Source organism: Nasonia vitripennis (genome assembly GCF_009193385.2).
Source record: "Nasonia vitripennis strain AsymCx chromosome 1 unlocalized genomic scaffold, Nvit_psr_1.1 chr1_random0005, whole genome shotgun sequence".
NCBI lineage: Eukaryota > Metazoa > Arthropoda > Insecta > Hymenoptera > Pteromalidae > Nasonia > Nasonia vitripennis.
The window spans coordinates 2,362,071-2,384,908 of record NW_022279591.1 but is presented as its reverse complement, the minus strand read 5'-3'; the positions used below and the strand labels follow the sequence as shown (position 1 = coordinate 2,384,908).

The window sequence follows — 22,838 nt, the reverse complement described above, 5'->3', positions numbered from 1 at the left end:
TGCGCGCGCCTAGTCTCGCACCGCTGTAAAGTACCTAGCCGCGCCTAGTAACCACGCTCGCACGCATGCAACTGCGCCCGCGTTCGCTCTGAACAAACACGTGCCGTCGGCTGCTATGCTGCAATGGCTAACCTCACCCGCGTGGCGTCGCGTACTTTCTCCTTCAATTATTGTTATTAAATCGCGGTGGAAATAGTGCGCACGTGTAATCTGCAAATTCGCGAGTGTGTCCTTTACATGTGACAGTGATTTTCGGAAGGTGTTTATTGACAAAAAGTGGAAATGTAAGTGTGGGCCCTAATCTCTCTACCCCAAGCAGTACAACCAGTTACTGATCACTAATTAGATAAGTTTTCCTGACAATTTTTTCAAACATAAATCGTTTGCATGACACTAGAGCTTGTTGCTTTGTGTTAAATAACTTTTTACTTGTTCTAGGAAGGCGCAAGATTCTCAATGGCCTCTTTTCACCTGCGACGACTCAAGAAAATGCACGCAAGTATGAAGTTTTGAGTATTGTCACACGCTTCATTTCCTTAAATATTGCAATTTTGCTTTTTATATTGCTTGAATAAGTTAAGTTTTCGTTTAAAATTATTAAAATTGTTAATTTTCTGACTTTGATGTTAAAGTATATTGACAGCCAATTAAAACACACGTTAAAAATAATTCATTAAGTCTATTTGTGTGAAGTTTCCCTTCTCTGTAGCGATTACTGAACCATATGATAAGAATTCCTTTTTCAAACTTGCTTTTCGCGTACAATTTCAATTCTACTTTCTAATTGTGAGAAAGATTGTGCATTAAAATGATTCTCCAATATATTTACAACTTATTAGCTCCTTGTAGGGTTGAAGAGACTATGCAATAAATTTTGTTCACGGGGCCAAAGTGAAATTACCTGTTGAGACTTCCACGATCAATGTCAACACAAGGGTTTCTTTGATTCTATGCAGTGATCAACAATGTTACAAGGTTAAATAGACCAGATGAGTGTTTTTTTCTTTTATTGTAAGTGCTTTTACTTTGAATTGTTAAGTGCTAGCAAGTGAAATTAGCCTCGACGCGTTCAAAATTCATCTCTCTCTCTCTCTCTCTCTCTCTCTCTCTCTCTCTCTCTCTCTCTCTCTCTCTCTCTCTCTCTCTCTCTCTCTCTCTCTCTCTCTCTCTCTCTCTCTCTCTCTCTCTCTCTCTCTCTCTCTCTCTCTCTCTCTCTCTCTAATAAGTGATGTGAAAATAAAAATCTATGTATGTGTATTTCTAATGAACAATTTGAAATCAGGTGTTTAATTGCATTTACTGGACAACAAAGCTACATGTTCTTCTTTTAACGCGTTTTTCTCAAAAAGAAATTTTTGTATAAAAATTAATGGGGCCGATTTGTTCGTATTTCCCCTTTGGAGTGTTTTAAAATCAAGTGTCTTTTCAAATTGAAACTAATTGCAGGAAAGTGTTTAACTATTATGTGTGTTTCTTTATGATTGATTAACTTTTCAGTATTAGGTATATAAGTTTTGTATAGGAGGGGCTCGCACGAGTACTTCAAAGTGCGCTTTTAACAAGGACTTTCTTCTCCTACTTGTTTTTATAAATCTCAAACAATGAGTGTGACTTTACCAATTTGTTGTCAGTCGTACTCTTACTTATGAATCAATTCGTTCCTAATAACCTCTGATACCAATTTTGATTTTTGTTTTATTTTATAGCATGGGATATATACTTCTGGTCCTGAACAGTCAACTCTCACCTTTGCTGTGAAAATCGAATTTCAGCACCAGAGCACCTGCATAATGACAACGCTCTGGTTCGATTTTGGCTGGGAAATGCCAACGATTTTTAATCTTCGTCGACCAGATTGAGGTACGTATGTTATACTTATATGATCTTCGCTTGTGTTTTCTTTCCCTTTATATAAAAAAACTAACGGGCCCTTCCCTCTAAAGTAACACAGCTTTACCAACTGGTTGTCAGTTGTATTATATAAAGTTTTATATGTTCATTAGATATATTTTTTTTATACTAAAATCATAAATATTTTAGTCGTTATCATTCGGGGTCCTTTCACAAGTAATGTTTTCGTTCCTTTTTTTTTTGAAAATTGAAAATTACTTTTGTCGAAATTTTTAACAATTAGAATGTTTTTAGCTAAAATAATTTTATTTTCAGCAAATTTTTGGAGATTTGAAAATTTCTCTTTTTGAACAAAGCAACGATTGATTTTGAATTTGGGAAAACCGAAGCTCGCAAGATGGCCGCCCCCTTAACTACCTACGTGCGTTGGACCGGCACAAAGACTCTGATGACGCGACGCCAAGCTCCCAAGCGACGCTTTCGACTATGCTGCGCGCAGTTTGAAATTCGACACTTGCCTTTGTTACGAGTACCTCGCGTGATTTTACTTCTAAAGAATTTTCTTTTTAATCACTTCGCGTTCATTTATTTCACTTCACAATTAATTTAATTTTTAAACTTTTCTTTTAGGACGCCGACACTGATTTTAACCGTTTATCTCATTCTTGTTAATGGACCAAATTCACTCGCGTAATATTTAGTTTTTATTCGAAATTTATTCTAATTCAATCTATTAATTTTTAGATATTCATGCAAAAATCAAGAGTTGGACAAGAGAGAATAAAACTTAGATCGTGTTGGCACAAGTATCTCGGTGGGACCTCCAATTTTGTTACGGGAGAATTTGGATAATTCTCCCTCAAAAAACAAAATTATTTATTCTAACGGGACGGACAACTATACAGTTATCGAGCAAATGCTTGTTGTACTCATTAGACCTTACGGGACCTGGCAACTAGTTGCGCGCCGAAACTGCAATGTAGCTCCGCACGTGCGCCTCTAGCCGTTGGCGAGGAAGTTGTTTAGGTTAGCGAGATTCTTAGCCACTTGATACTTATGTGGCCTTGAGTCTCGCTGTACTTTATACGTGTAGAACTTTCTCGATCCTACATTTGAAATTATTATTTCAAATGCGAATCGGGAAAGTTGTCACGTAACACTATAAGTTAAGTGCAATTTCTATAATTGGTTTAGGCATAAAGAGAATATGGTTACATTATATTCTATACTTTATTAAACTATAGTCACAAATCAATGTCATGTTATCTATATTGATGATATATAATTGTATCGGATTAAGTATTTCATAAAGTTTATGTACACAAATAAGTTACTAATCGACAACACCATAAGTAAAATGAACGCGCATGGCAAATTACGTAGTATATAGCAGTAGTAGACATAAAGAAAAACGTAACACTGATTCAACTCTAAAAACAAATCACACAATCACTTTATTATTGATTTGACAAACTTACACTCACACATAATTACATAGTTACTGACATTCCGGTGCACAACTTTTTTATTCTTTTCGTATACTCCACTGCATACCATAATCAACTAAGAACTGCGAACAGTCGATTTGCAAGTGATATCGCGTGAGTCGAGGCTCTTTGAAAGCACGTACACAGGCACAGTAACTGCACGGTTGGTTTTTAAATTAACACTGTTACAGCGTGTTGACGTTCGCACTATGTACTTACTCATAACATTATTAAAAAAAAAGTTGAACCTAGCAAGATATTGCAGTGAGCGTACGCCAGAAGACTGTTTTAAAACGTCTAAATACATGGTACTATACAGCAGGCGGCTGCATGAACATGTTGCTAGCTGGTCATATTGATGTGTATATAATGAATGCGCAGTATTTTATTAGAGCTTATTAATTACTAATAAAACTACTTCTTTTTGTTCAAATAAATGTAAGATATATAGTTGCCGTTTTGTAATAATATTTATCGCGGTTCAAAATTCTTTGAATTAATATAACATACAAAAGCACAATTACTTATAATTTCTTTAATTATACAAAATAATTATTTTTTAAAATTGTTTATAATAATTTTTTTGATAAGTGTCTGGATTTCTCTCCATATTGTAAAAAATAATAAGAAGGAAAATTCAAAAGTGGGTAACCCTGGAATTTCTTTGATATAAAAGAACACCCCTTAAAATTATCGATATATATTTTATTAAATTTCAAAAACCTATGAATTTTATGCAAAAGTAACTTACAAATGCCAGCAATGTATTATAACCAATAAAACAAATGTTCAATAATTAATAACAATGTTTTTTGAATGTAAGAAATATATAAAAACAAGGATTTTTTTCAAAATTAATAGTTGTTTTACTAAATAGAACACAAGCATTTGGTGATTGCGAAGCGTGTCCATGCCGCAATTTAGCGAGCGCAAAGCGTGAGCCGTGATACCACGTTTGATGCGCTATATTTTAATTAATGGGTGTCAAGGTCCCCTTAAAATCTTTTATTCAGATTAAATATTAAGAAGACATTTAAACTTCTGAAATTTTTGAAAAAATAAAAAAAAATCAAGTCCTTAGCGCTTACGTGTCAAGTTAAAGAAGTTATTTTTAAAAGGCAAATATTAATCAGACTTCTATTTTTTCTGGAAGTTTAAATATATGTGCAAATCTACGTCTAAGTGAAAACAACTCGGATGCTGGAGATTTAAATTTGCCAAACTTTTTTCGGAGCATTTTAAATTCTCTTATGAGAATTTAATATTGGAAAAATAAGCAAACACTAGCCACGATTCATCTTTACCCACTCAATGTCTAAAGGCGTAATCCAAAAGTTAAAATTACTAGGTGTTACGTCGCAACATTTTGTCTAATGCAAACTATGCATTGGACGTGTACATAAGTTCGCCCTACGTCTGCGCGCGCACCGAATGTATGTGTGTGTGTGAGTGTGTATTGACAGCGTCTAGCGTGATAGCAGCACCACGCGTTGCTGCCTCCGCCATCTTGAGCGGGACTCTCCCGCTTCTTTCGTGCGGCAGGTCCGCCAGTTATCGACTATCCTTTCAAGCGTGCGGAGCTCCCTCGCGAGTCTCTGTCTCCACGAGACTGCCAGGCATCCTTTGTCTACATCCAATCTACTCTGTCATCACGAGACTGCCAGGCATCCTTGCATATACCAAATCTAATCTAATCTCAGCGTGTGTGTGTGTGTGTGTGTGTGTGTGCTTCGTATTATAATTTCAGTGTATCAAATTGTCAAACCACGTGTTCGTCATGCGTGTTGCGCCATTGTCCTCCACGACGTCACGCCGCGAGTTTGTTCGACTTCGTACTTCTCTTTAGTAATTAGATCGTTTTTTTGTTTAGCTTAATTGAAGTACTTTCAGTGTAGTTTTTTAACGAAATAAAAAGGTTTTTATGCCGAAAGGCTTTTCCCTCTAACATAGTGTAAAATCAATTAATCTAAACGCTTATTCCTCTCCTAAATAATCCAAATTTAACCGGATCATAAAGTATCAGAAGAAAACTTTAATTTGAGGGTTGGTGGGTTAAAAATGATCTCTTAGGTCAAAAGTTCTCAAGACTTAAGGGGACGAATACACCTTTAATTGTCAAAAAATGAAAAAAGTTTTCTGAAAATAATCAACAAAAATTGTTTAAACGCTTTAAAAAGTAACAAATTTTATGTTAATATCCAGACAACTTTTTTAAATAATATTCTTTTGTAAAACCCAGACTCATCTAGAAACTATATGTGTTTGAAGCATATCTATTAGTATAAAAGTGCACTTTGAAGCCGAAATCTTAAGTAAGTCTGCGGTAGCTGAAATATGGAAATTCTGAATTTTGGCCTTCGAAGAAATGTCATACCTGATAATATGGCACATATAAACATGGTTTTATGTTTCTTACATTATACCTGAATATATTCAATTGTTTAATTTAATTTTTAAACAATTTAGGTAAAATATAAACAAAAAATTTAATTTTTCATTTTTTGACTATTTAAGGTGTATCCGTCCCCTTAAAAATAGCAGAATATCGCAAATACTTAGTTTTCTTTTTTTAAAATTTATACAACTTTTGATCTGAGAGGTCAATTTTAACTATCTAGAGCTTAAAATAATGTTCTTCCTTTCTACTTTAGTTTTGAAAATTTAGATAAACATTTCAATTTTACGATTAGCTACAAGCTAAAGGTCAATAAACAGCCATAATTGATAGGAATATATATGTAGCAGATCGTAAAATTGAAATGTTAATTTAAATTTTGAATACGTAAGCAGAAGAAAAAAACTTCAATTTGAGCTCAGGATGGCTTTTCCACCAGGATCATAAATTATAAGGATTTAAAAAATAGGAAAAATCGCTGATTTTTGTAAAAAACCGAAAAATTGGTGATTTTGGGCTATTTTCAAGCAAAGACAACTTTTGACGTAGGTAACCATTTTTAAGTCACTAGGCCTGAAATTAATTCTTTTTTTTCTTGATACTTTGATCTAATTAATACACATATTTGGATTGCACCTTCAGAAAAAAGTTGATATTTTCTGTTTTTGGTTAATTCTTTCCATGTTTGATCAGTGATCCATGTAGGCATTTTCTCACTTTAGATGGCCTATAGAACCAAAATAAGTTGATCTGGTAGATGTGTCCTCAATTTTAAATTTTCAACCTGTAGCACCTGAATTGTTTTCACTCGGTCATGGATTTGCACTTATAGACTGCAAGGAAGAAGGTTGGGCTTCCACATTTTCTCCAAGTTTCACATTCATTTCCGATTAACTATGAATTGCTTGATATTTTTTCTGATATTTCCTATCACTATCTCGAAAGAGAAATTGTTGATACATCTTTTCGATGTCGGCTAAGATTACATAAGTGTGCGTGTGAAATCGCAGCAGGAGATTCTGAGTGTAACTCATAATTACTCCTTGCTTTCTGGGAACTCAATTTTAGTAACAAAAAGACAGTAACTGGAACAAATACTTTTGGATTTTGCGAAAAAGTGTGACGTCGCGCAATGTGTTACCTTGGCTGATGTTTAAAGGTTAGGTTGGGTTAACTTTGGGTAATCGTGCAGACTCCTTCCCCAACACTGTACTTTTTATAATTAATTGAAATTATTTGACTATATTGTGTCACATGTGACGACAGAACGTCTGCCTTGCAGGCCAGAGGATCTTGGTTCAAGCCCGGGGTCCGTCACTTTTTCGTTGCACTCTTCACTCGTAATAATTGTATATAATTAAATATAAATTAAATGATCATGTATCAATTAAATAATTATATTAATTTCTGTTAATTGTATTCTATATAACAGAAAAAGAAAGAAACAAACCTACCCCACCACCGAAACCTGTTGCCCTGGCTACAGGCCAATTTGTCTACAGGGATTTATCACTAACCCCGGAAATGTACAATCAGTTAAGAGGCATGCAAAAGAAAGCAAAAGACCTGCGTCAAGAGATAAAAAATCTTAGGCGGATGTCTCAAGCACAAGCCCATACGGTGCGTGAAACTATACGGGATGCATTTGTTTCCATTAGGTAATATATAAAATAAAACCTAATTCTAATGTATAGTTTAGAACTTTGTTGAAATTCATGCAAAAAATATACATCATCGTTTAATAATTTATTTTTTATAGAACAATTCTATTATCAAGCAGAGAACAAGATTGGTCTAGTAGCGACGCAGAAAAGCTAAGACTAAGTAGAGATGAAGATCTGTATAAACAAGAAATGTTATGGCTTGAAAAAGATTTAACGTGAGTTTATACATTATCAGTTTAAATAAGAATAAATCAAAATATTTCAATCGTTTATTTCGTTCTCCAACAGTGGATTAGAAAGTACTGTCGAAGAGCTTCGTGGCAATGTAATTAACCGAAAAACACGGGTTAACATGTCTGATGTCGAAAATATGGCATTGATTCTCAGTAAAGCAAGGTATTTTGTTACATTATTTATAAAATAATAATTGTTTTATTTTATATAATTGCACATTTACAATTTTACATTTCCAAAGCGAAATTTTTCTCCAATTTCGTTTTGCTCTTTGTCATCTAGACTGATCCTAAGATATAGAATTGGTTTACATCGTTTATATTTTATTTTGATATTCAACTATTTATTCAGGTAAGCACAATAATCATAAAGACCTAACAATATTAGAATTAAAAGAAAAAAAAATGGAAAATTCTGTTGTATACATGACATAAATTTGAATATCCAAACGAAATTTGCGCATGTAGCGGCAATTTTGCTAAGCTATAAAACAAGCAATAAGTAGACAATTAAACGCAACCTATAAATACAAAAGAATGGACATAAGTATTTTTTATTAACGGCTGAACTATAATGGCCACTTTATTTTTGAAAAGCTAGACTAAAGTAGCTTTTTATTTCCTTATATATTTTTCCCGCATATTCAGGAATAAAGTACTCTCTCTCTCTCTTCTTTTTTTGAAACAAGATCCTTCGCTCCTGCTAGCATTTGTCACAGCTACCCAGGCTTACCCAGCCCTTATCCTCCACTCGCAGTAAATTAAATAAAAAAATACGTTGAGACATCACAAGATGGCAAGCGACTGCGCGCAACAAATGTAAAAACCCAAATTCTTAAACCTGCCTATCCCACGTGCAGCAAGTTTAAAAAAAAATACGTTAGCATATCGGAGCAGTGCAGTTTTGTTCGGGCATAGGTAAAGTGTGATAATAGTGACTGTGCTAACCCTTACTGTTTCGGACGTAACCGAGGGTTACTAGGGATAAGAGCAGTACGACGTATTTATATTTATTAATATTTATTTTGCCTAGCATTAGTTTTAGCGAGCGTTTCTACGCCGCTTGATTCTCACATGCGCGAATCAGCAAGGCGATTTGTGGCTTCAGGCCAGTTTGGTTAGGAGTGGTTTTATAATCATTCCTACACTGCCACGACCTCAGTAGGGAGTTTACCTCTATGGATTTTGAAGGTCAATTTCAGTGTGGAGAGTCTAAAGGGCCGATCTGTGACTGCCAGGTTAGAGAATCGAGTGGTTGAAGGCGTTCGCGCGGGCATATGACTGCGTGTGTATAGCTATATATATATATAGAGGAGCGCGCGCACTGCATCGAGTCCCTTCGGTAGTCCTCGGGAAAGCGCCTTTGTTTTAGCGGGTCTGAGTTCGTCAGTACTCGGCGACAACTTGTGAGAGATAGTCACACCAGGACCTGTTCGTTAGAATATTTCAATAAAGCTATAATTTCTGATTAATAAAGATTTCATAGTTTATTTTGAACCTTGGTGTAGTCTTTTCAGCATAGTTTTCCCCAGACTAGCTTTCTGCGATCTGAGTCATGTTGGTACCTCGGACCGAAACCGCCGCCATGTTTGAGCTGCTAGCAATACATGACGGTTTGATGAAGTATCTCGTAGTGTTTGTTTATCACGAGCACGTCTGTTTCCGTTTCTGCCGCCATTTGAGGAAGTAACGTGTGTGCCACGCTGCTCCTGTTCAAGTTGCATTGAAGTAGTGTCAGATGCATTTTATTTGTCTCGTCCTACGTTTCAGCAGGACTGCCTTGAATGCAATGAACGATGCCATGCCAGCTACGTGAACCAGATCTTGGTTTGCTGGACCTCCACAGAGGATACAGGATAGTTTGTTTTGACAGGCCTTTTCCGTATACCTTGTTTCGCCACATTTTCAGCAGCAGTTGCATCTGTCTGGTTCTGTGCAGTTATTTCTTACATGTCGATAGCTCAGGCATTTGTAGTACCTTGGAACGCAACGCCTTGGCGTCCGCGATGTCTTGTGCTGTTGTGATGTACTCTAACAAGGAAAGGTACCCAACCCGAACTCACCGATTTTGATGATTTTCATATATGTTGTAGAACATAAAAAAATAAGAGACACGTATTTTTTTTATCGGCTAATTTTCACTTTTAAGGGGTAAAAACCTCCCCTAAAGTTAACCCCCAAAAAGCGTTTTTTTTAAATATCTCGGCTTAAAATTAATATTTTTCAATGAAACAAATTGGAGGTTATTTCTTACAAAAAGAGCAAGTATTTCATGGTGATTTGAAGAGTAAGGGTAGCAGCCCCTATTTTTTAGGGGTTGAAAACATATATTTTTTGGCATAATTTTATAATAAAAATGTTTAAACCGACTAAAAAAAATTGGAAAAAATGTTTAAACATCCTTAATAACAAAATTTAGTTGACGTCTTTCGGTGTTTTCATAAATATTACCCCTAAGGGGGTAAACCACCCCTAACACAAAATAACTGTAAATATGTAATTCAATACATAATATTTCGTAGAAAGTTTGTATATAGAGGTTTTCGAGGTCGCTGATTACAAATCTGTTATCAGATTTTGAAAATTCAAAATGGCGGATCCAATATGGCGGACGGAAATATCGAAAAAAAATTTTATATAATAAAAAAGTTTTAAACGACTAAAAAATTTGGAAAAAATTTGTAAACATCTATAATAAACAAATTAAGTTTTTCGGTTTTTTCATAGATACTTCCCCTTAGGGGGGTAAACCACCCCTAACACAAAATAACTATAAGTATACTTCAATCCATAATATTTTGTAGAAGGTTTGTATATAGAGGTTTTCGAGGTCGCTGATTACAAATCTGTTATCAGATTTTGAAAATTCAAAATGGCGGATCCAATATGGTGGACGGAAATATCGAAAAAAAATTTTAACTTTCAAAAAAACTTGTTTACAAATGTGTGATCTTTGTAGCCTGTACATGTGAACTAAAGAGCCTTAAACCCTAAACCCCTAAAGAACAAATAGGCTAAATGGTTGTGCATTTTAACCAAACGACTCCAAACCCCTAACCTCCAGACAAGCCGAAGGCCTATGCTTTACCGTAGACACGAGTATAGACATATTACTTCATATATTCAAAATTCATCATTTTGTATGTAACAAATAACGTCTCGTTTTATGTTTCAATCAAAGATTATTTATTTTTCTGCTTTTATAAATTATCATAATTTCAAAAGTAATTTCATAAATTATAAAGTATTTCATAAATTGCATAATTATATAATTTTATAAATTCAAAAAGTCCACACTTTTTTGCAAATGAAAAAACATAGGTTAATAAAATTAGTTTATCAAACTCTTTTGCGTTTTGTAATAAAATTTAATGTTGTCAAACTTGGGAGTTTTTCATTGTTACAATTATTTCCTAAGCCAAACGTTTTTTAGATGAATTCTCGAAGTAATGATTATTGTATCTATAGTAAAATATTTACAGTCTGGAATTCCATAATAATACTATTTGATACGATTTAATGAATTTATCAAAAAATCTAAATTTAATAATAAATATTATTCTAATTATTATTATTATTTTTCATTATCATTGCTATTATCAGTATTACTGTTATTATTGCTATTGCAATTATGCTTATTCTTCTTATTATTATTATTATATTACTATGATAATTTTTGTTATTGGTAAAAATACATAAAAGAATATTAATACTCGAACTTCATTTGCAATTAAAGAACACGTTGTTATTGAAAGGGAATTTTATATGCATTCATTAGTTTAATGAATGTTATCGTACATTCAATGATAATTCCACAGATAAATGTCTTTCACTCCTAAAAGTTGTTGACAATATGTGCGAATCAGTATGTTCATTTTTTAGATTGTTTTCATCGAGTGTTTACCTCAGCTGCCTGTGTTATTTTTTAGGCAGTGAGTGAGTTTTGTGGGTATTCTAGTTCGATGCCGGAAAGTACGAATAGTACGTCTTTTTGTTTGTCAGTAGTATCATACAGTTGTAGAAAATTTTCTTTAGTGATTTTATATAGATTTACATTATTCAATTTCAAAGTGAATAAAAGTTGAATAAAACCAAAAATAGAGTTTTCCGAACATCACAAAGTGGAACGAGAATTCTTCTCCAATGCATAAATTAATGATTTGATTCAATTTACATTCACTCGTTTTATTCTGGTAGAAATGTAGCAGTCGTGCCTTACATGCAAAAACACAGCTTGTATAAATTTTACCGCTTGTTTTCATTTTAGATTGAAAAATGAAAATTAATCCGTTAAACGTTCTAAACTTATTATTAGCATACTTTCAAGCGTTAAACATACCAGATAGTGTCACGAATTATCACGAAACAGAGTTGGCCGAAAAAATAAAAGAAATTTTAATAGATGCAACACATGATTTCAACGATGTAGAAATGATTACTGATGACTCTTTGGATTTTCAAGAAGAGTATAAAGACCATAATGTGGAAATAATTGAAGATGAAGTGCAACATCATTTTCCTGATCCGGATATAGCACCAACAAATCAATGTACAGCAGATAATGAAGAACTAGATTTTGAATACAAAAAAAGAGCTGTAGAATTTTGGAGAAGTAGCAAAACGAAGCAAAATTTAAGTCTCAAAACAGTGCAAAACAGATTCAAAAAAGTATCATCTATTAGTCAGCTACGTCGTTGGGCTCATTCAATTAATAAAGGTGGCACGTATAGAGAAAAAGTAGCACAAATTTGTCAGTATACCCTGGATAATTTTCAAGCAGCTCTCGACAGTGGTTCAATTATCCATGATGAAGATATAATTCGATGGGCCTTACAAGCTAAAAAAGAAATTGGTTTTGATAATATTAGATTCAAAGCTTCTAAACATTGGTTACTCAAATTTAAGCGAGCACACCGAATAGTTTCTAGGAAAATAAATAAGTTCATAACAAGAAAAACACTAGAAAGTAGTGCAGAACTTACGGCTAAAGCTGAAGCATTTATCGATGACGTTAAATCGTGTATACCAAGGATTGGACTCGAAAATTTGTATAATACAGATCAGAGCGGATTTCAGCTAGAAATGCATTCTGGAAGAACATTAGCAGTAGAAGGAGAAAAGCAAGTGCAATGTCTCGTACAGTCAATTTCAGCAACAACGCATAGTTATACTATACAGCCACTAATATCAGCTACTGGACAACTGTTGTCACCGCTATTTCTTGTTTTAAAGGAACCAAGTGGCAAGTTTGGCCCTATTGTAGAACAAAACATATTTAGACCAGAAAACGTGTACGTGGAAGCATCCAAATCTGGAAAATTAACAACAAGTAAGGGAACTAATAACAATTTTTACATTGTAATATCGTTGATCAGTTAATTAGTAAGTCGTTTAATTGCAGATCACTTCAAAATCTGGTTGGAAAAAATATTTTATCCCTATGTAGGCCATCACTCAATACTATTACTTGATTCTTGGAGTGGTCATTGTGACAAAGTTATAGAAGAAACAATGCCACAAAATAAAATTATTAACATAAAAAAATTCCAACTGGAACCACAGGAAAAATACAACCACTTGATGTCTATGGATTCCGTATTTGAAAAAACTTTGTCCGAACATTTTCTGATAATGTAATGTTAATGGATCATGATATGAATTTACATGTGAGAAATAATATAATTAAACTTCAATCATTGGTTCACAACCAACTGTCTTCACCGAGATATATAGATTTGTTTAAATATTCCTGGTATATAAGCGGTTACGTCAATGAAAAACCAGATAAATTTGATAATCCTATAGATTTCAGTTTTGGAAAGTCTTGTGCAACACATTGTGAAATAGAAGGGTGCACAAACATTGCAATTGTACGATGTGGTTGGTGCAAAAAAGCATTGTGCTTTAAACACTTTTATGAGGACTACCATTATTGTAAAAACATCGTAAAATAATATATTTTATGCTCAATACAAAAAATACACTATGGCAAAAGATAAAAGATTGTAGATTATTATTATACTCTAATATTATAAACAAAAATACATTATAAGTTGAATTTACAATAAAGGAATTTCAATAACATTCTGATAACAATTTCTACGGAAATTATAAAACTGCTTCACACACAGAATTTTCTTGTTTACAAATTTAGGAATTTGAGGTGGTTTGGTTAAAAAGCACAACCATTTAGCCTATTTGTTCTTTAGGGGTTTAGGGTTTAAGGCTCTTTAGTTCACATGTACAGGCTACAAAGATAACACATTTAAAACAAGTTAAAATTTTTTTTCGACATTTTCGTCCACCACATTGGTTCCGCCATTTTGAATTTTCAAAATCTGATATCAGATTTGCAAAGAGCGATCTCGAAAACCCTTATATACAAACCTTCTACAAAATATTATGGATTGAAGTATACTTATAGTTATTTTGTGTTAGGGGTGGTTTACCCCCTAAAAGGTAGTATCTATGAAAAAATCGAAAAACTTAATTTGTTTATTATAGATGTTTACAAATTTTTTCCAATTTTTTTAGTCGTTTAAAACTTTTTTATTATATAAAATTTTTTTTCGATATTTCCGTCCTATTGGTTCCGCCATTTTGAATTTTCAAAATCTGATAACAGATTTGTAATCAGCGACCTCGAAAACCTCTATATACAAACTTTCTACGAAATATTATGTATTGAATTACATATTTACAGTTATTTTGTGTTAGGGGTGGTTTACCCCCTTAGGGGTAATATTTATGAAAACACCGAAAGACGTCAACTAAATTTTGTTATTAAGGATGTTTAAACATTTTTTCCAATGTTTTTTAGTCGGTTTAAACATTTTTATTATAAAATTATGCCAAAAAATATATGTTTTCAACCCCTAAAAAATAGGGGATGCTACTCTTACTCTTCAAATCACCATGAAATACTTGCTCTTTTTGTAAGAAATAACCTCCAATTTGTTTCATTGAAAAATATTAATTTTAAGCCGAGATATTTAAAAAAAACGCTTTTTCGGGGTTAACTTTTGGGGAGGTTTTTACCCCTTAAAAGTGAAAATTAGCCGATAAAAAAAAATACGTGTCTCTTATTTTTTTATGTTCTACAACATATATGAAAATCATCAAACTCGGTGAGTTCGGGTTGGGTACCTTTCCTTGTAAGTCCATAAATTCCAGCGTCACTTTGAAAGTCATATCTTTCATCGTAGTATTCTCTTTTAGTGCGTCTTGTAGGACCCTTCACAATGCTTGTTTTTTTTTCTTCATGTTCAATCTATAGAAGGATTGATCGGTCTTTATTCTTTCGAATGGCTTGGACGTTTATTTTGTTAGTTGTTTGGTTAGCGTTCTTTAGCATAAAACGTCAAACTTCTGCGTACATCTTGCTATTCGCTGATCTTATTAGTATCGCACTTCGCCCGTGTTTTAGGTTTGAGCACTCCGTTTTTGCCTTAGGATTTTTGTGCTTGTTTGTACTGTTCTACTATCTCTTGTCCTTATTTCTATAGTCACTTTTTTCGTCCTGCAAACGTCTAAAAATCATTCTCTTTTTGCCAAAGGTTTCCGTTCTGGGCTTGGCGTTTATCTTAACAAGGTTGCTACGTATTGCGAATAACTGATATTTCAGCTTTCTTTCTGCAACATTCTAGCTTTGTAGCACTCCTATGATATTACCGATGATCTTGTTATATTTTCCTGTCGTGTGGTTGACCTTACCAGCTAGGTTACCTACCGGTGCGGCAGCCTCTCTTGTTCGCTTGGTCTGTTTGGCGCAGTTAGTATTCTAGAGCTTGCTAAAAGTTGGTACGTTGTCATTTTTTTCCTTTAACTCCTCTTTTTTGTACGTGTGTTGTGTGTTGGAAGGTCAAGGGTTCATCCCAGTGATGGGTTCTCCAGATGCCAGAGTCTGATGGCCCCACTTGTTACTCCTTTGCTACTCGCAGTAACGGCTTATTCGATCGCCATTTGGGGTTACTACGAAGAGAAAGTTTAGATCTTATTAGACGCTTCACCATTGTGCAGGGCAAGCCTTGCAAGGCCGGATCGGACCCTTTCAACCACAACGAGACGCGAATTTCGTGAATAAATATACGTCAAGTCGGCCGCATGATGTATAACGCAAACATAACAACGTGCCGTAAAGGTAGGTCCGCATGAATCGAGAAGAACACGCGCGCGTACCTATGAAAAGGCAAAACCGCGGGCAGTAGCAACTCGACGTACACCAGCGAGCGACACGGTCATCACACATTAGGCGACTCGGACAACACACTCAAGGCGCCGCAAGCACGCTCACCTGCCAGACACGTATACTGACACACACAACCATACCAGGCAGCTATAACAGGCTAGCCACTACGCGTTAGAGGCAGTTCAGCTCAAGCTTCCGATCCGGGTAGTACTGTGAGCATACTATACTGCAAGAAGAGCCAGAGCCGGACAACCGCCGACGAAACCATCTCGTGAGCACACGTGATAGCCAGTCCTCGGAGCCTATGACCAATTCTCCGGATTATCGTCGTGAGCACACGAGATAATTAGGAACCCTAAACAACGCAAGCGTCGTCCTCGAGAGCAGCTAAAACAATTAGTCGACATTTCCGATTGTCGCTGTGCAACCGAAACCACCACAGCACTAAACACCCAGACCGACGAAGCCGTGCACATACGACTTCGCTACGACCAAATGTTCCCACAGTTACAAACACACACACATACCGACCGAAACCGCACCGTAACTCTGTAACCGCACCGCTCTACCGTACCTTAGTAATTTTAACACGACTCGTAAAGGCAAAGTCTTCCTAATACTTGCGTGATTCTATTTCTGTTGTTGGTAGGAACCAACACCAACAATCCACAGTAGTAAATAGTTGTTAAACATATATTGTTGAATATCTTCTACTCACTCCAAAAAGCAGAGTGATCAATTGCCTTTTCCCCTTGCAAATCCTGGTTCCCGACTAATATTCCAGCAACAGGGGAAACAAAACCGTTACACAACTACTGACGGCAACCCAGGAATGCTAGAACTGGTTTACGGGTGTACCTTCCAAAGTTGATGCACATCCAATCACGGGAAACTCTCCCTCTTTTAAACGCTCCATCTATCACAATGCAAGGCCTTGCAATGTGTCCGATACTTATACCCAAGGAGTGCTACGTTTTTACTCTAGGGACATAGTTTTTTACAGAGTGCCAGCGTTTGCTTGGAAAAATACCTTCCTTATGGTTCCACATTTGCCGGTGATATCCGTTCATAGAGTCCCAAACTCACTTCTCGCAGTACTCCTGGGTAATTATATGAAGTGTAAGTTTTGATATGTAAGTGGTTGAATAGTAGTCGCTTACCAATATTGGTGGCCATAGCCAGTGCCTTCCTTAGCCATCTCTGTTATAGCATTGCTGCAGAGAGCATTAACGCCACAGAGGGCATTTTCTGCAGATACAACATAGAATAGCATTTCTCCTTCGCGAGTTTTACCCAGACAAAAAGCATCCGCCACGTATTAATACATAAATACAATGGACATACAATATGTAAAAAACATATGTGCTACCTTTAACGATGTTTTTTCTTAATTTAAGGTCTCGGGCTCAGCTGTCTATTAATGCCGGAAAAAAGTTCGCTTGGTCAGATAATAAATAACCCGGGGTGCAATAAGGGCTACTTTTTGGTAATTATTAATTAATCTGTAACTTTTTGTTGGCATATGGTTTAAAGAAGGTAGATATGTTTTTTACATATTGCATATTCATGCAAAAAACTTGGTCTGTTGAGTGTACCCTCAAAATTACAAGAGCTTGATTTTACGGCAGTAGGTTATCCGACTTCTCGTAAAATGACTGATATATACATTGTACAAGTTATCTTAATTTAAGCAGAAAGTTCGGTAAATCTGGAAAATTCAAGTATGAAATTATAAAAATTTAAATAATGTTTTTTTGCAATGATTATCTTAGTGCCACTGGCTACAAGCTCTTGATCATGCAGTACAAGTAAATTATTATTATATTATTCTTGTATATGTTTCAAAACATTAGTAATAAATATATATACATACTCTTTATGCGTGTGTAAAAATTTGTATAAATAGAGAGCACAGTGGTTTAATTGTTTAGTCGGCTCTTACCCTTCGAAGCAGTAAGATATTTAAATATGGAAAATTTGAGTCTATAATTGTCAAGATTTAAACAACGTACTAGCAAAAAACACTTGCTTTGCTCGTGGTTAACATATGTTAGTTATCATATTTTGTTGTGAAGTATGTTTAAAAAGAATAGAATACTCAAAAATTATATTTGATTTTTTATCAGTTTTTCCAAAAATTAAAAAAATTTTGAAATTCTAAGAAATTTTATTTCCGCATTTACAGCAATAAAGTAACTTTATTTCCAAAAATACGGGGCGAAAAATATATAAGGAAATAAAAAACTACTTTAATCCCGCTGTTCGAGAAGTAAAGTCGCTATTATAGTTAAGAATGCTTTCAATTCTTGAATGCTTTCAACTCCTTCAAACTGCTGTTGCGCACCGGGAAAAAGCCAAAGGATGCTCTAGCGACGATTCACCTTTGTGCTATTTTAATGACTTTCTTAGCTATGTTATAAAATTGATGACTGGCATTTACAACATTTACAATGGCTCTTTGCATACATGAATTTACTCCTCTGATTAGAAGTCGCTCATCATCCCTCTCAACAAGATCGCTAGACTAGTCACCTCCTTTGACACCAGACCTATACCTATACTCGTTTCTCTTCAACACCCATTCAGCCCAGCCCTTTTCTAATAGAAGTAATATGCTTATACCTCCATACTCCAAAGATATACCTCACACATGAATTTTGTCACCTCTGCAGTCTAGTCTGGAGCTTCCCTGACACGTCAAGATACACTACAGAGCAGTAATTAAGGTAAGAGATGACAAGAGCGCTGGCCAGCTGCTTACCTAACGCCTTGTTTGTACAGGGTCTGAATGATCTAAGCCCATAAAGAGCTCTGTTAGCTTTTTGGCTAACTGCATCCACCTGTGGTTTTCACGTTAATTTAGAATCCATGAGCACTCCGAGGTTATTCTCGGTATCGCAAAAGGTACAAAAGTATTAGTCTGCACCTCGATGCCGGGCAAATTATACCCCTGTAGTTGATTTATATTATACTCAGATCCAAAAATGAAAAAGTGAAATAATATCACAAGGTTTTCAATACATTTCCTTAATTAATCTCAAAAAATAATAGAAATATTTTGTAGATATACATTTTGATTAAGTTAGAATGAAATATATCGATAAAATATTAGAAAATATTTTATAATCTTTTAAAGTTTATAAAAATGTTAATTACTTTTTAAATATTCCTCAAAATCTCAAACCGATAATCTAAATTTTCTTTTGAAATACATTGACTTTTTTAAAAAGTATGTAACGCATCTAAGTTAAAATAATAAAAGATCGCGCTAAAAAGGCGCAATTAATTTGCGAAAAAATTAACACATTACAGAAATGTTACCGACACCCTATTTTATATTTGAGATATAATATCAAAAATGGTATTTTGAATTTATATCCTTGTAGAAATAATTTACAAAAGTACATAGTAAGTATACAATTTCGAAATTATCGTAGTAGTATATGGGTAACATTTTTTAAAGTGATTTATCAGTTCATTCGTAGCGTAACGAGTGCCAGATTATCACGCAGAAGATTGCTGGTTCAAATCCTCGTCACGTCAAGGTTTTTTAATTCTTGAATTTTTTCAGATATATATCCATAAAATATTTCAAAATATAATGTTCATAATATATAAATAATATATAAATTACAAAAACTTACATGTCTCAAAAAGATGTTCATAAAACCTTGCAAAAATAAAATCCACGTACAATTTTTTAATTTTTTCTGTGCATATTTTAAAAATATTTTATATAAATATTTTGAAATATTTTATTAAAATATTGTATATTAATATTTTTAGAACAATTTATAAATATTTCTTCGTTACTTAAGAAACTAAAAATAATTATACGATTTTTGATAAATATTTTAGTTTAGCAGCAATTTATTAACGAAATATTTTTGTAATCCTTTAAATATATTATAAATATTCTGAAATATCTTAAAAATGTTTTGAAAATGTTTCAAAACGATATTAAAATATTTTTTTGCAATATTTTTACCCTAGGACAAATAAGATTTTAACAATATATTAGAAATATGCTTGAAATGATTGCAGAAACATTTCATTTGTGATTTAAAATATTTTAAAAATATTTTTGTGCTGTTAGGGCTCTGTTAGGAGATCGTTAATGTAAATACTCAAGAGTAAGGGCTCCAAGATTGAGCTTTGTGGGACACCAATGTATCGGGAGTAAGAGATTAATCTTCATGAACGTAAAAATTAAAATAGAAAAACACGTTTTTATGAAAATTAGGCCAGAAAAAGAAAGTTGCTGTCCAAGCTGACTACAAGAATCGAGCAAGCAGGTCTCGAAAGAGAAAGAGGTAAAGCGCAGCGAGTGAATACTGGCTTGCTGCGAGGTTGTTAGGACCCGTTCCCCCATAGCGACGGGCAAATTAGCGGTGTGTTAAGAACAAGCAGCAAGCCCAGAGAACAGTGTTACTGATACTTAAGCAAGAGACGAGTAGAGAGGGTCCCCTCTCTCTCTCTGTCTCTTCATACTTCTTACAGGCCGCTAGCTATGACGAGTGTTGTAATGCTGTATTTATCTTTACAGTAAAAACAAAATCCTGAGTTGCAAAATTAGCAACTGCAATTAAAAAATGCAATACCAATAAAATGCGTACCAAAAGCTTTACCTCTGTAATCAAGCGACCTCTCGACTTAGTGTTACTAATTCACTTGTAAAATACTTACAGTTATTTTATTACTATTTAAAGTCAACACAGTAACATAAAGTTAAAGTCATTGATAAATATTTATAAAAAAAAAAAAAAAAAAATTCTGTAGAAGGATACAAATAGAAAAGAAATATGAAATTGAATTCACATAGATAGTTACAATAGATGTGTGAAATTTTATAATTTTAGTCTCATTTATGTGCCATTCAAAAGGTACACGACTAAAAAGAAAATGTATGGTTATATAGAGAAACAATCCAAGATGTTTCTGAGAGGCATAAATCTGTTAGTCAGAAAACTGAATATGCCAACGAGATCTAAGCAAGTCAGGGAGATGAAAGAATAGAGAGCCCACCAGTAAAGACTCTTCTAGGCCTAAAGATAAAAAAAGCTGAGCATTATATTTAATATCTCTATCTAATGTTCACTATTGGCAGTGTGGCATCGACTTTTAACCCAAGGAAGGAGCTAAAGGAGGTATTCAATTTCATGGACAAGAATATCAACATGAAATTTCAAACCTCCGAGTGAGGACCAGATGAGAAAAGAAAAGCACTAGAAGAACCCGTTTGATCAGATGAAAAAGTCGGCAAAATGTTAATAAAGGGTTTTTATGCAATTTATATATAATGAGTTTGAGTTCAAATTAGTTCCAGTATGTATAATGTACAATAGAAAGTCAATCCTCGTGTGTATTAAGGGCTGTGGTCTGACTAAATGATTAGTTTTGGTGAATAAGGCTTCCATGAACATTTTTTTTTTTTAATATTTGGGATTTTTTAATTCATGGGATTCGTTCAAAATTGATCTCTCTGTAATGTCACCGCAGAATATTAACGAAAAAACCTTTTTAATAAATATAGCATTATATTAATTGAACAAATTCATCTTCATGTTCAAATACAAAAAAATGCTTTCACTTTGGGTGAAATACTTTCATTGAAACTATTTATAGTCGGTAAGAGCCAAAAAGTAATTTTTCATTCCTAGACGCCAGGTGAATACGCTTCTGGTAAGGAGTACTTTATTGATTTATACCTAGCTATCCTTATCTAATTAAGAAAACGTTTGAATCGCTGTGACTGAGCTCTTTTTTAAATTATTTTGTATGGTCTAGGATGTCGTGGTATTTGAATCTCTTCTATGTGTGTAATTCAATTTATAAAATATTTCATAGTATTTTGATCTTGGCTAACGTATTGTAGTCAGGACTAATATACCTAAAAGGAAAACTTATGTTTGGATTTTATCTTATTTAGGCTTTTCTCTTAAACAGTTGTATTGCTGTTTCGAGATACTTTCCTTAACCAGAATTTTCTCCAAAGACGCAGTGCCCTTGAAATATTCTGAAGAGTTTTGAAATTTTATAGTACAGTTGGATTTAAAGGACTTATGGTCTCTGATATTGTTACTATACTTTAAGGAAGCATATATGGCAAGAAATGTCTAAGTATTTCGTCCTTGACAATCTTATAGTAGCTAAGGCTATTATACCTGAAAAGAAAACTGATGTTTACATTTTTTTTTTAAATGTATTTAAGATTTTCTCTTACACAGACTTAATGCTGTTTGAGATACTCGTCTTAACTGGATCTTCTCCCAAAGACGCAATGTCTCAAGGATGTTCCGTTAGAAATATAAAAAATGTGTAAAGTTGACCTTCAGAGGACTTAATGCCTCTGAAGTCGTACTATATCAATGCTAAAAATAAAGATACAAGAAAAAAAATATATATATATATATACATATTTATTAATATTCAAATAGTTTATTTGTTCACTACGTTAACAGCTGTAATTGATTTAATTCAAACCGCAAGCAAAAGGGACTCGACGTAATGCAAGCGCCTTAGCTCGCACATAAAAATATGCTCTGACTAAAATATACTGAGAGTGGAAACCTAATGCTCCGTTCCGTTCGAGCTCGGTCGAGCGAGTGAGGCTGAGGAGCAGACCGAGGCACCTTTTGTCCTGTGAGGCACTACTGCACCAAGCCACTGCCACTGCTTCCCCCTCCAGTCCACCACCGCTGCTACTGCTACCGCTTCTCCTTTTAGTCCACAGTTGCTACTGCTCGCTGATCGGTTTGACGCTATTTTTCTTTTTCTACACGCCCTTTACAAATATTGTTTTATGCGCCAGACTTTTTTCGTCGAGACCGTTACATATTATACAACTAAATCGAATATTTGTGTGACAAATAAGATGTGTCACACAAATATACAAACGAAAATGCAAATATCTGAGGCGAATGTGTTTTTTCCTTAGGGGTGAAAGTATATGTATATATGTATGTGTGAGTGTGTTTATACGTATTTATACACACAAAAACAATATTAAGGCCTTTTGCC

At 34.2% G+C, this 22,838-nt stretch overlaps 1 protein-coding gene across 37 annotated transcripts in view; it reads left to right on the top strand.

Moving 5' to 3' along the window:
* LOC100118566 (coiled-coil domain-containing protein AGAP005037) overlaps positions 1–22,838 on the top strand; it is a 1,551,999-nt gene that overhangs the window by 966,723 nt on the left and 562,438 nt on the right. For all 37 annotated transcript variants that reach the window (XR_004345134.1, XR_004345131.1, XR_004226356.2 and 34 more), the window contains 3 exons: positions 7,166–7,391; positions 7,493–7,612; positions 7,686–7,793. Coding sequence is in view for 30 of the 37 variants with exons in the window: in XM_032601341.1 (XP_032457232.1) it covers positions 7,166–7,391; positions 7,493–7,612; positions 7,686–7,793 (454 nt within the window). In the remaining 7 variants the exon portion in view is untranslated. The remainder of the gene's footprint in view (positions 1–7,165; positions 7,392–7,492; positions 7,613–7,685; positions 7,794–22,838) is intronic.